The 15,176-nt window shown below is 37.1% G+C and overlaps 1 protein-coding gene across 9 annotated transcripts in view; it reads right to left on the bottom strand.

Moving 5' to 3' along the window:
• ARHGAP12 (Rho GTPase activating protein 12) overlaps positions 1–15,176 on the bottom strand; it is a 94,291-nt gene that overhangs the window by 23,329 nt on the left and 55,786 nt on the right. For 5 of the 9 annotated variants that reach the window (XM_016227456.3, XM_016227457.3, XM_007667799.4 and 2 more), the window contains 4 exons: positions 12,518–12,562; positions 7,220–7,342; positions 3,473–3,547; positions 28–89 (listed from right to left, as the gene is read on the bottom strand). In XM_016227456.3, coding sequence (XP_016082942.1) covers positions 28–89; positions 3,473–3,547; positions 7,220–7,342; positions 12,518–12,562 — 305 coding nt within the window. The remainder of the gene's footprint in view (positions 1–27; positions 90–3,472; positions 3,548–7,219; positions 7,343–12,517; positions 12,563–15,176) is intronic. The other 4 variants (XM_007667801.4, XM_007667803.4, XM_029077605.2 and 1 more) reach the window with 3 other exon arrangements.

Below are 15,176 nucleotides of genomic sequence, written 5' to 3'. Positions count from 1 at the left end.
AGGTCACCAATGAGTTATTTCACTTACCTAACTTTTTTCCCATTTTCAGTGATTTTCGTTACATTTAATACTCCAAACTTCTCTTGACCCTAGAAAACATACAAAGATTAGTTATGCATGACTGATGAACAAGAGATGGTTATTATCCTGTTTACCAGTAATTAAATCAACCTGGCCCTGCAAAAGATCCTAAAACCACCCTTCAATAATATGGCTGGCTGCATCAGAATTGGAGTCTTGTCAGGGCCTTTCATTTTTAGGACCGTGAGACTTATTCGATAGTTTCCACAGATCAGGTCTACTATGTCACATCTTTTGTAACATCTAAAAAAAAATCATCTAGGAGTCTATATTTTAAAAATATAAATTAGAAGTAACATGATGTGCATTATAACATGGTCATGCTTTAAAAACAAAAATTGCTCCAAAATATCCAGTATCTGCATAAATGTCTATATATCACAACAAACAATGCTTGTGGCCAAATAAGAACTGGCTGAGCAGTTTGAACCATTTTACTTTCCCTACTTAAGACAACACCGATGAATAACGTAATTTTATGATTTGTTTGTGTATGCTTACAAATAAACTTTTTATAAAATTGACTGTCACCCAAAACCATAGAATACTCTGCTTGACCCCATATTTTTCCTGATCTCCCAATTTAGAGATTAATTCATGTTTTAATTTCCCCAAAAAGGAGCGATCATATTTGTTTATATTTAAAATGACCACAGGATAGGGTGTCCATTCACCCATTTTTATGCCAAAGAGGCCAGCTTTTAGTTGATCTCTTACTGGAACTGAAACAGCATTGGACACTTAAAGTCCTGGTTTTAGTGATTTTTTTTTAAACCCAGTTTCTAAGAATCACTTCTGAAAACGGTCATTGTCATAACCAATTAATGTTTCATTTATTTACTCTCCTAGCTATACAGATACTACAAAGAACCTTTTTGTATGTGACCTTATGCAACTTAACCTACATTATGCTCCAACATGAGAACTGCTTCCAAACAAAAAAAAAAAAACCTTATGACTTTCACCAGTACATGAATACAAACATGAATCACTCCTTCAAGGTAAACTCACATTGAATTTTATTTAATATTTTTGATATTCACATCAATTTATCCTAAAAGGTGGATTTTGTTATCCCAAAACTTAAACCAAGGGGAACTCGTAATGTAGTATTTCCAGTGCCCGGTAAGGTACCCAGGAGCATCTCTTTGACATGGCAGTGTCTTGTACCAAGCAAGCTCCTATTGTCAGACAAATGCTCCCTAATTCCCTTAAAAACACTTGAGCCATAACATTTAGTAAAAAATGTGTTCTGGAAGAACTGGCTGCAGTGATGTTATTATTGCTATTGTTGATACTATTATTCTTTGCTGAGTGGCTCTAAATACTAAAAGTACTTTAAAAATTATAAGCTAAAAGTACTTTGCAAATAATAAGCTGTAAATACTTTAAAAATAATGAGATTATTCATATAGAAAAGCTACTGAAATAAAAATGGAGTGGGCATCAGTAAATGTAATTGATTGCCAAACACTCTTGATTAGCCTCAGTAACCACCTTATAGTGGAGAGGGGTTCTATGACCACTGGCATGACTACATCAAAGCTAATGAAACGACCCAAAATATCAGAAACAACCACCAAAATATGTATTGATAGCTAGTAAAAATACAAATATGGGGGAAATAGAGGATGAGGAGTATCAGAATCAGAGAGGTATTTGATGTCTCATACATTATGCCAGTCATGTAGCCTAATGTGGGGTATAGCCACACTCTATTTGCAGAAGAGCCTAAATTAACCCCAATCCAGAGTGTTTTTCCAGAGAGACCTCTGACCACCCCATTTACCCAGAGCCTTTGTATTTCCCATCCAGGTACCTCTCAATGCAGGCACCACTTCTGAGTCACAGAACTTGGCAACTGGCTGGACATTTAAAAGTAACCCCTTGACATAAGTGTCCCAAATCTACCCTGGACAAGGAACAGACCATCTGAAAATGGTCTGAACGTTTTGTACACTACAAAATAGAACAAAGGGCCACTCTAACCTTTTAGAATATTTCTGGATTTGCTCTGAAAGGAGATAATAGGTTTTTGATCAAGGCTCTGCATAAAAGACTATGCCCTCATTTTAATATCATTGGAATAAAGACTTGATTGATTTTTTTTTTTCATGGATAAAGCATGAGATTACAAGTCAGGAGACCTGGGTTCTAATGCCCTTCTCTGTCACTGGCTGGCTGTGTGACCCTGAGCAACTTCTTTTACCTTTCTGTGTCCCAATTTCCTCATCAGGAGCTAAAATAGATTGTGAGCCCCATGTGGGCTGGGATTATATCCAATTTGATTAGTTTATACCTCTCTCGGCATTTAGCATATAGCAATTGTTTACTAAAATCATAAATAAATATTATTAGACCTTTCAGGAAATGAAAAGCAGTGAAAACCTATAGACCTCCTATCCGGGCTGTGTGAACTTGGTGGGTCTGGGAGGAAAAGAACTCGTAACAACAATTTAATGATAATTCCTAATATTTTTATATGGTGGATTCCTTCTCAACAGCTCCAAGTGTTTTAACATCTTTTACCTTATTTGTCTTCACAGCATCCTTGTGAGGATGATAGGAAGGATATATATTCTTTCCTTCACTTTATAGATGCACTACGTACTTCCTTCCTCTTTCTCAAGTATCACAAGTTTTCAGATTTATTCTACTTTTTTTGCACATAGCCCAAAATTAAATAGCCCCTCTCTTTTTGAGCCAAATTGGCTTTTCTATTTGAACTAAAAGGTGATGTTTGTCAGGGTAAGAATGCTAATCAATGATTTTGACTTGCAAAGAGCTTTTGCATAAATCAAATAGACCACTTTAATCACGCTATTTAGGGAAATAATCAACAAGTCTATTTTTGCATAGGAGAAGCCAGTCACTTTATCGATAAAGACATTAAAGTTGACCTGCGTAAAATGACTCTCCTCTTAGCTCATTCTGAATTTTAACATTTTCTTAGCTCTGCCTTACTTCAAAATGGTTGCGCATTTTAGTTTCTTACTGCCAAATAAGTAGTAAAAAAAAAAAGAAACAAGATATGAGAAATCAAAATCTTCAGCCTGTTTTATAAAGTAACAAAATACACTTCAGTTTACAAAAAGGCAGTTGTGATTTTGAGTTCAGAAGAGTGATTTCTAAAGGTCTGGGCCAGTCAATTTAGGCAATCAGAGAATGTGTCATAAAAGACCAATGGGTATTTTAAGATATGATAAATCAGTCTAAATCACATTTTTTCATATGTCAGTTAATTATATATGAAAGCCAAATTCACCAGTGTTTCAAGATTCAATGCATTTTATGATTACATGTACAAATAATTAAAATTACATTTTAAGCCAACAAATGTTAAATTGATGATCAAAATTAACTGTTATTATTCAGCTACTTGTATACTAACTGTTGATTGGTGCTTTGGTGAGGAGGAAGAAGATTCATTTTCAGGAAAGCAGAGCTTTGAAGCAGTTGGAGATTCCTACAAAATAAACATAAGTAAATTCAAGAAGTTATTTTGTTCTAAGGATTTCTAGTTACGTCCACCACACAGACACACACACAAGCCCACAATGCTATTATTACAGTGAGGAGATGGAAGAGGGGAAACTACAAATCTTTCCCCTTATTTTTCCTTGGTGTTTGAAACCAGGCCCTCCAAAACTGGATTTTGAAAGGAATCTCTGAATTACAAAGGATTTACTAGATGTGGTCTTCTTTTAACCAAAAGAAATTAGATTAGATTACTGTGGCTACAGTAACTCAACAGGAATCAAATTGATGTGCTCCGTAAATTTGTAATAAGCACTTTTAAAATGGCTTAAATCTTATGGATTTATAAATTATGCTTTGGTTATAAATAAATGATATTCATCATATTAACTTGTTCCAGGCACTGTAGGTACAAATACCCAGTAGTGGAAAAGGATCATTCAGAGGAATTACTCCTCTGTTCAGATAGCAACTGTAAAAATACAAGTGCTTGTAATGACTTTCAATTATGACTAAATTAAAATTTAAACTGTAATACTATTAATATTTAAAGTAATTTATAATTAAATTTGATGTAATTTGCAGGGGTTGGAAATTTGGAGAGCATCAAAGAATCACAAAGAATACACCTTTAATTTACATATTAATTATTCAGCTAAAAAGAAAATGTTAAAATCTCTAAAGACTGAGGAAATGATCTGAGAGCAACAAGAAAAAATTATTTTCTTTGAAGTCATTATACCCTACCAATACTAAAGGCTGCATGCTGTCACTTAACTAATCATCTGCAGTGTGAGTGATTCATAAAGGACAAGCTGAAAAGGTTTCATTTTGTGTTTTAGGTTTTTTATTATTCTGGAACTGCTGACAATCTTGTTTCCTTTTCCTGTTAACCCAGATATACTTCAATAATAATAATTTTACAGATGAGGTAACTGAGGCCCAGAGAAGTTAAGTGACTTGATAAAAATCACTTAGCTGAGTGGCGGAGCTGGGATTAGAACCCATGACCTCTGACTCCTAAGCCCGGATTCTTTCCACTGAGCCACGCTGCTTCTCGGATAAATGCAATGACTTGTGAATATCACATACTATTGTGTCAAATTCCTCCAAGACTGTTTACAGAAGTAACTACAACTCTCATTCTCTTTTAGTGGGCAAAAAGGAACAGGGAATTATGTAATCCATGGCTAATGAAAAATACCATAACCAAAGTGTTTAGTACAGTGCTTTGTACACTCTAAAAAGTGCTCAATAACTATGACTGAATGAATGAAAAGCAGTAAAAGTCTCATAAAAATGAATGAGCCACTGAGTCAGTCCATAAGAAAGATGGAGAAAAAAACCCTCCTGAAAAAGAAACTGGCTCATTTTAGGGAAAATTAAACAGCTCGCAAAAAGGAACTGTGGTTCAGACCAACGGTAATTAAAACCCCTATCCAAGAGAATGTCTGAAAAATCAGACAACTTCTTTCCTGGGAAATCATTTTTTAGTGAGGGAAAAAAAATTCCACTTAGCAACCAAATTAAAACAAAAGGAATCACAATTACCTAATAACTGACACATAACAATATACAGAAAAAAATTTTCTGACTAGGAGGAAATATTTTCCAACCTAATTTTTCCAGTGACATATTTATCAAAGCTATTCCCTTACACTCTCTTGTGAATTTTGCCTCTCATGGTATCTTAGTTACACAGTTTCCTTGCTAGTCATAGAAATGGTTCCTTTTAACAAATTTGCTAATTGTGAGAACCCACTTAACAGGAGAGCAATTGCTTTGTTCTGGTCTGATCTTCAGGAATCCTGAAATAAACCTCATCTGGTTAAAACATGAAGCACAGCTTTCCTGAACATGCTACAGAAGCTGAGCCTATCTCTAAGGCAGTAACCTACAGACAAGTGATGGTAAGGAGGAATATTCTTTCCCCTTTAAACAAACGGTAGACAAAGATGGGAGCAAAATGGAGCAAGTATTTTATGCAAAAGGGAGCAATCTAAATTTTAAAAAATGAGAAACAGAGAGATAGAGTAATTAAGAGTATGCAAATTTATTGATATATAATTAATCAGAAACCATGATTCTTGAGGGCAGGAAACATGTCCCTAATGATACAGTCCTCTCCCAAGGACTTAGCACAGCCCTCCACACACAGTGGGAGTTCAATAAAGACAGCATCAGCTTTAAAATGAACTGTAAAATGGCTAGTGACACCTGGTTCAAGAGATAAATTCCCTGGTATCTTCACTGTTTTACATCTAGGATATTTTGTATATTCAAAAATTGCAAATGAAAATCAAGAGAAAAAATTACTCAAAAAACTAAATTTAATTTGCAAAAAGAAAATTTTAAAATATTCACAATATATATAATCTGTTTTTAAGTCTGAGATAAAAGGAAAATCACTTTCTGTCATGTTCTTTTCCTCCTTGGTTTACTCATCTGTGATGGAGGTAGGCTGTGAAAGAAATGCATTAACTGTATGCAAAGAAACGGTTACAATCCTTTATTTACAAGCTAGCACAGAAAAAGTGAAAGACAAAAATCAACCTGTGTCAAAAGGCAAAGATTTAGAAGGATGACAAACAAGACTTTTGACTCACATCAATTCTCTCAATAATAAATACCAAATACTAAACCTATTACAGTCTTGAGTGCCAGATCGCCATTTTTCCTTATAACACAAAGGTCACTTTGTCCTTGGTTAAAATTTACAGTAGAATTGTCTGGTTCAAATGGTATGGTCAAACTTTCAAGTATCCAAACTGGTTCACTCTGCCCTAAACCTGTACACTGTTTGTTCCTCTTATTAAGCTTTAAAGAACAAGAACTTGGTTCAAATCTGAAGGCCTCTAAACTGAAGTCTCTAATGCCCTCATATCTTCCACTTAACCGGCACATTAAATACACTCAAGGAATCCAGTATGACAAAAAATTTTTTTCCCAGGATGCCACAACTCTGGTCATTTTCTACTCTGCTAATTCAGTCAGTTGTCTTACGTAGAAGTGATTTCTCCGTTCTTTACATTACAGCCCTAGAGGGATCGCCAATCAATACTCTGTATCAATAGGTAGTGATTATAAATCAGCAAATGTCACTATTTCTCTTTATGCATAGAACAGGTTTTAAATGGCTTGTAAGGCAAGATAAGCTACTGTTTTCCCAGCTGACCCTGAGAATTCACATTTTGAACTTACCCCTCCTCAATTTTATTGGGAGAATTTGTCTCAAGCAAGGTAACCTATTTGGCTCTTTAACAATACCAAAATTAAACAATAAAATTCACTTTAAAAACATTAAAGTCATTTGCAGCTACTCTTTTGAATACAAGGTAACCATTAAAATATGGGATGATAAGTAATTTTAGCTATATTTCATCAGGTATGTAAATGAAAGATCATCATTTAATGTAAATTAATTGTGGGCAGGGAACATATCTACCAATGTGTCTGTTATACTGTACTCTGTCAAGTGCTTAATACAGTGCTCTGCACACAGAAAGTGCTCAATACATATGATTTATTGATTAATAATTGGGTAGACCAGAGAAACTTGGTATGGGATAGAAGTATAGTCATAAATGGGTAGACATTATTGAAAAACACAATACATAAAGAACTTGCCACAATTCTAGCACTTTCTTCTAAATATTCCTACCTTGTCATTGGTGTCTAATACAATCGTGCTGTGCCTCCACTTGGTTAATACTATGGGATCCTGTATCCTCCTGTCCAGGCTCCTACTTTTAATTATTTCTCTTTGCTGTTGTGAAGCATTAAGCTAAAAAAAAAATAAAAGTGCATTACAAATAACAAGAACACAAATAGAACTTTGACATAACAAATCCCTGGTAACATATCTGCCTGTCCTAAAAAGGCAATAAGTTATTACAATGCCACGGACTACTGAAAGGCTTTGAAAACACAAACAGTTACACAATTGTATTAGCTCTGTTTTTTCTTGCTTTGAGTTGAAAGCCAAACACTCTGTTGCTTGTTTCTTTAAAGAAACAAACAGGAGTTAGCCTGATGGGTAATGGCAGCACTTTGCACTGCCATGAAAGAGATTCTGAACTGAGCTGTAACCTCTGTTACTCCATTTGGAAATGCTTCCTACAGTAGTATTTGAACTCAAAGGAAGTCGAGAAAACACCTCTAAGTTTTGGCCTTTCAAATAAATGAATTCTGAGCAGAAGGGAGGGTGAGTTTCAGTGTGATTCATAAGTCTTTTGCAAAGGGCTATTCTGCACAGCATCTAACATACTGCTCATCTTCACATGTCTTCTACTTTTGTAGAACTGAAGGATAATTACTGCAGTTAAAATTAACAGGTTATTGGAATTCTTAGGGAATAACTAAGAAATCCAATGATCATATATGTAAAACCTCAGAAGCCTCTAAGTACAATAGTAGTACAATGAACAAGATGCAAATCTCTTATGCCTTGGAGCATGGAGAAATTCACACATTTACTTTTTTCACAACAGACTATTGTAGCACAGTGTAGAGATTTGGCAGGTGTGTGATTTTTCAATTTGGCTTATTTTCAATACAATATTTAGCTGAAATTATAAATGTCCATGTCAGAGGAAATCATATTTCTAAATTTAAAATTTTGATGTAGCTATAGTAATTGAAACAAAAAAACAACATGCCTTGGTTTTCCCTGCTTTAACGCACAGGTGTGATGTTTCAAATAAAGAGAAATTGATTCACTTTTTGGAAACACTTCATTCATACTATAATATTCCCAAGTATTTATTACTTCTACACATAGAGATCCAAAATTTAAATGATCGGCTTAATGACTTCAACTTCAGGGCCCAGCTCTTGACATTCAGCACCCTCTGACAATGACCTTTCCTAATGCTTCCCTTTTTCTTTTACCCAGTATTCTGAACTCTTCATATTGGGTCTGAGTGTGTGTTACTCCCTTCTTTGAAGCCCAGGGTATCTTGAGGAACTTTCCATAGTCCACATTTTCACAAAGAGTATAATTCATTAAAGAGAGGTAATAGAATGAAGTCTCTTTCTACATTAAGCAAAAGTATACTAGGACAAAGACTTCAAGGTTAAAGTCATACACAGCAACTGCAATGAGGTTGATGCTCTGGCACATACACAACACACTTTTATATGATCCTAAACTTATCCTATCTGGCCAGTGTTGCTACAGAAGGTACTTATGCTCACTAGGTAAGGCTGTGCAGAAAACAAGTGATGAAACTTTAAAAACGGAATTAGGTAGCATAATCATAGGAGTCATTAACTCACAAACATTAACTGTCCTAAGAAGCCTGTGTCCTGTTCACCTCTTTCCACCATAACGGGAAACCTTCCCTCCTCATGAGGGTCTGTACTAGTTGAGTTTGAAAATGTCATTGAAAAAGCGTGGCTCAGTGGAAAGAGCACGGGCTTTGGAGTCAGGGCTCATGAGTTCGAATCCCAGCTCTGCCACTTGTCGGCTGTGTGACCGTGGGCGAGTCACTTAACTTCTCTGTGCCTCAGTTCCCTCATCTGTAAAATGGGGATTAAGACTGTGAGCCCCACGTGGGACAACCTGATTCCCCTGTGTCTACCCCAGCGCTTAGAACAGTGCTCGGCACATAGTAAGCGCTTAACAAATACCAACATTATTATTATTAACACACACATATGGGGGAGGGGGATAGAAGAGATGGACAGTTTTAGTGCATGATATGGTCCCTGTTGCACTAATTCAAGCTTTTAACCTTTTGACATTTGGCTTTTTTTTTGTTATTCTCAAAAGATTAAATCATTTATAAGAGCTGCATTTTGCTGTAGATATTGTTTCCTCTATGACAAACTTATTTAGGATAGGCCCTCCCCTTCCATATTCTTCTGAAATTCCCTCAGGATCTACTACATTTCTCTGCCCACAGGTAAGGCTTAATACTTAATGATAAAGTTTTGAAGATCAGAAAATAGTTTGACAACAATTAAGAAACTTTTCTTGAAAGAGTGCCATAAAATTCAAAACTGCCCAGTGTGGGCATTACCTAACCAAAGATCTGCTGAATTCAGAGTCCTAGCATATAGCCAGGTGAATGAAGTTACATTAAATAGTTGTCCTAGATGAAAGAACAGATTTAAAAATAGATATAAAGCCTAAAGTTACAATATAAAATAATGTATTGCCTGCTATTCATGCAAAAAGGTCAATTTCAAAAAAAGAACATATATTTATTAGAATTTAGAGCCCTGCTTCCCCAAGGATAATCTAAACTGCTTAGTGAACAAATGAACTTAAGTATTGTGCATCAGAAAATCAAAAAGGCAAATTTTCCAAGCACATTTTTTAATCTCATAGGGAAAGCATTACAAACATATTGAGTGTGATATTTAAAGAGAGAAGTATTTCCTATTCATTTTTACAAGTTCTCATGGCTTAATGAAATGTTGTAGAAATTGGAAACAGAAATCCCCTAAACTAGAAGAGCCTAAATAAATATGGCCATTCGCTGCCTCATTTATGTTCATATCACCTTCTCAAACAAGAATTGTGATAAACCTTTATTGAAAGCAGCATTGTATTTATCAGATATTAATCTAGGGATTGAGATAAATAGGCTTAGCAAAACAGTAAATTATCAAATAATATCTGTGATACTGAGTGTAAAATGGCTAAAATGCTACTTTCCATCATGAAACAGTTTATGATAGTGGGTACAAAAACCTAATATTGGAATAGCTGTGTAGGAATGCATAAAAAAAAGCCCTTATTAGAATGGAAAGACAAGAGAGTAAAGAATTCCTTCAATAGATTGACACAAAGATCATACCTCACTCCACCTCATTGAGGTTCAAAACCATTGGCTCATGAAAAAAGGGTTAGCCGATAAAGAAAGGAAGTCTAATAAGCATCCAATCTGCAGTTAGTGCAGTATGGAAGTATTCATTTAGTTTAAGTTCAAGCAGTCTCAATGAAATGATGGAGCAAGGCACTGGGGAGGGCAAGCACTGGGAGAGAGAAAGGTAATTGTTTCCTATTACTAATTGCTAATGGTATTCATTCAATCATATTTATTGAGCACTTACTATTCCCAGTGTTTTGCTCTGTATGATACGGATCTGATGAGACTGGATACCTTACTCTCCAAGCACTCTCTCAAGGCTGGTTCTGGCACAAGTGGCTATAATGTCAGTTATGGGGCCTTCTGTAAGCTGTTCCTCTAACATTCCCACTCCCACATGAACCTTTCACTAGTCCCCTAGTGGTAAAGAGTCTATAAGAACATTTTAGGATTGGAGAGGAACTTTCCCAAAAATCTATATATTTCACCCCATTGGGAGCCTTTGGTATGCTGGTTATCCAGATACATTATTTATTTCAGATTGGATATTCGATACTGGATTGCATGGTTACATGGTCAGGCTGACTTTTATTGGGATAAGACCTATTTGTTACCAGCTTAGATGCCATTACTCCTTGGCTACAAAATAATGGGTTTCAATAGACAACACCATTAAGATATCCATATTTATTCAGTCTAAATTAGAAAATAAGGATTCTGTATCTGGTTTTAGGTATGTCTAATCATTATACCTTATAGCTTTCATTCATGATTTCTTCTACATAGAGTTAAAGAAAAACTTGAAAAGCACAGGTTTGCGCTTTACCCCTTCTTTAACTTCAACATATGACTAAATTAGTTTTGTTTGGTTATGCTTCATTTACACATAGTATAATTCAATATTCCTTGGTCTTTTACTTAAAACACTACTCAGACCAATAATGCATCTGTTCGCCCCGCTCCAGTCTATTCTTCACTCCGCTGCCCGGCTCATCTTCCTGCAGAAACGATCTGGGCATGTCACTCCCCTTCTTAAACAACTCCAGTGGTTGCCTATCGACCTCCGCTCCAAACAAAAACTCCTCACTCTAGGCTTCAAGTCTCTCCATCACCTTGCCCCTTCCTACCTCTCCTCCCTTCTCTCTTTCTACCACCCACCCCGCACGCTCCGCTCCTCTGCCGCCCACCTCCTCGCCGTCCCTCGGTCTCGCCTGTCCCGCCGTCGACCCCTGGGCCACGTCCTCCCGCGGTCCTGGAACGCCCTCCCTCCTCACCTCCGCCAAACTGATTCTCTTCCCCTCTTCAAAACCCTACTTAAAACTCACCTCCTCCAAGAGGCCTTCCCAGACTGAGCTCCTCTTCTCCCTCTACTCCCTCTGCCACCCCCCTTTACCTCTCCGCAGCTAAACCCTCTTTTTCCCCTTTTCCCTCTGCTCCTCCACCTCTCCCTTCCCATCCCCACAGCACTGTACTCGTCCGCTCAACTGTATATATTTCCATTACCCTATTTATTTTGTTAATGAATTGTACATTGCCTTGATTCTATTTAGTTGCCATTGTTTTTAAGAGATGTTCTTCACCCTTGACTCTATTTATTGCCATTGTTCTTGTCTGTCCGTCTCCCCCGATTAGACTGTAAGCCTGTCAAACGGCAGGGACTGTCTCTATCTGTTGCCGACTTGTTCATTCCAAGCGCTTAGTACAGTGCTCTGCTCATAGTAAGCGCTCAATAAATACTATTGAATGAATGAATGTATGAATTAAACAAGACTAAGTTCATTTCTCTAAGGAGTTGAAAACATCCAAATTAAAATGGAAATTGATTGCCAATAATATTTGGGAAGACAACTTGATTCTAAATCTTTCAATTTAGAAATGCTATTTCTATAGACAATTCAATCTGGAAAGACAACATGGGTCACAGTGTTTATACCAGGGGAAAAATCTATAAATTATTCAATCATCTTTACTCTGCTTGCCAAATATAGCCTGAGTTCTCAATCTACAGTGGTTGTTCCCGGAATCTTTATTATGTGCTTGACAAATGCTATTTGTATTATACGGAGGAAAAGTAGTGAAGGATACTAAAGCATATGATCAGACTACAAAATTCAAATCATAGATCCTGTCTAAAAACTTACTGTGTTATCTTCAGAAACGACTTCTGTTAATCTGGTTTCTCCCATCTGTAAAATGAGAATACCTCACTCTGTTCAATAATTCAAGATGATACATAGTTCTAAACAAGTTATTTTATCTTGCCGACAGTATCCAATGACCGCAAACTCGTAATACCCCAAACACTAGTGTTAGGTACTTTCTTTCAGAAAAATAAAATAAAGTAAAATGTTCCAAAAAAGTGGACTTCTAGGTTCAAGCTTGATTGTGAAATGTATTAGGCAAAGTTAGGGGAAAGACCACTAGAGGGGTGGGAGAGGAGAGAAGGGATAAAGGGAAGATTTCTCAGAAATGCTAGTCCTGAAAACCAGAGATAGAGACCAGTGAATAGCTATTTGGTGGTGGCTAGGTCTAGTTTTTAAAAAACAAACCAAAAAAACCCCAAATAACATCTGACCTCCAATTAGCTTTTTATAGCTTAGGTGTCTCCTTGTCCCTATCAAAAAGATGTTAACTGTTTGAGCCACTGATGTAATTTAGAACCTTGCACAGAAAGAAACTTAGGGCCTGGTCCAACAGAGGCCACAGTGCTGCAACAAGGACGCAGAGTTAGCTGAGCCAACCTGAAAGGGGACCAGATCATACTTCTGGGGGTGCTGTTGTGATTTCACAGTAACCCCAGTGCCCAGGCACCAATGGGACACTGCCATGCATCACAGAAAGTAAGTTCTAGGTTACTTCCAGTTTGGCCCGGCTCATGACCAGATAGTTGGGGCTATGAGATCCCACTCGAAAAAAAAACCGAGTCCAGGAGTTCTGGGATTCAGCCTAAGTTTGGCTCTGACACCTCCTCCCCTAACTCCAAAGTTCTCTGACATGACCCAAGCCCCAAGAAGGGGGGCCTACAGTGTGTTTCTTACCTCTCCTGTTTTCATAATATTTTTGATCATTTATAATAATTAAAGTCTACTGTCAAACAGGAAGGAGTTATTTCTTGGATACACACTCAGACCATGAGTCCTTTAGAAACAATTTCCTGTGGAAGGATGATGCTCAAAATGCCTACTGCAAAGGGAAAAGCTTAAATGGGCAACCAGGCTAACTGGCCTTTTGATAGTGTGGGGTGTGGGCAAAATGTTCCTCGCATTTGCCCTCCATTACTTAATCAACTTCCGCTCCTCTTTGGGGGTTATTCAGAAGCAAGGTTTTCAGATTTGTCCCCTACCTTCTTCTGCAGATGATATTCCATGGGTGATGATCTACTGTTTATCTATGACCTACTCTTTTTCACTCTACATGCCATCCTATCTTTTTGAATGACTGTGGTCAGAGAAAATTTCTTAAATAAAGCACTTATTTCTATTTCTCTGAATTCTGATTTAGGTTCTAGAAAAACCTAAAGCTTTTCCAAGAAAGACCTGAAGTGAGGTAAAATGTTACATGTTCACACAGAAACATTAATTAATATTAAGTATAAGAAAAAAATTCTAAAGCTAAAATAATGCTGTGGATAAGCTTGTTTTTAAACTGGCAACCTATGGAGCCCACAGAAATTGTGTGCTTTAAACAAAGGACCATAATGCCTACAGAAGCATTTTAAAATGTCATTAAAATGGAACAAATCTACTCAAAAGAGTTGCACATCTATAGTTGGAAAGTATAGTTGAAAAAGCATGAAAATATTATGAGGGAAAAAGTTAATGCATCCCTGGGGTTGGGGGGGTAATCACTGCAATGCCTACAACATCCAATCTCTGGGGTTTAATATGACATGGAGAATACAGACTAGATCAAATGTCTGAATATTTGCTTGATGGTGTCACCATTTCCAGAAAGATCTGTTTAAGTGCTTTTGATATTTTTTAAAATACAAAAAATGGGTACAGAAAGGAACAGTAATACCTAAGATGACTTGCAAATACAGGGAAGGGAAGGAAGAAAGCTCACCATGACTTTCTTTGCCCCAACCCTTGCTCTAGGTGCTGATTAAGGGAAGCTTTATATTGGGCATGCCTGTCATGCTTCTGGTTTCTGCAGTAATGAGCCAACTGGAATTCTCCATCCCTTCCTTTCCTTCAATCCCCACTTGCTTCCTTCTCCTAAGTTTAGCTACAGGTGTTAGACAAACCAGACTAGCAGCAGAGAGAAGAATTCCAACCCTTTTTTGCCTTGCTAGGAGAGGGCCAGAACTATCACTACTAAAATCAGTCAGGGGCCCCTCAGCCCCTAGCAAGCAAAGTCCAGACGGCCACCTCTAGGCGAGGTACGAGGGAAGCTACACTAGCGACTCAGAAACACAATTGCTTCTATTCTTGCCTCATTGGTGACTGCAGCAACAGCTACTGGAGTCCCACTTGCTGGGAACCAACAGTACTGCAAAAAACCATGGCAAAAGGAAGGAAAGATTTGAGGGCAAAATATCCACTCAAAGTGTTTCCAATCCTGCTTTCCTAAAATTGGTTGGGGTTCTGCAACAGGTTAATTGCCCAGGGCCCTGAATCCAGTAGGAACAACCCTGAAGAGGATTCTAACCCCCATGTGAACTTTTCAGAAAGCTACAAATCTTATTTCCTGACAACACTGAACTGTGATATTGAGGCATCCTCCCTTCGGGCCCAACAGTGCTGAATCCACTGGTTTCCATAGTTTGGACTAGTGGAAATAGAATGGGCCTGGGAGTCA

Source organism: Ornithorhynchus anatinus, chromosome 13 (genome assembly GCF_004115215.2).
Source record: "Ornithorhynchus anatinus isolate Pmale09 chromosome 13, mOrnAna1.pri.v4, whole genome shotgun sequence".
NCBI lineage: Eukaryota > Metazoa > Chordata > Mammalia > Monotremata > Ornithorhynchidae > Ornithorhynchus > Ornithorhynchus anatinus.
The sequence above is the reverse complement of the archived record's forward strand: the minus strand, read 5'-3'. Positions and strand labels throughout refer to the sequence as shown.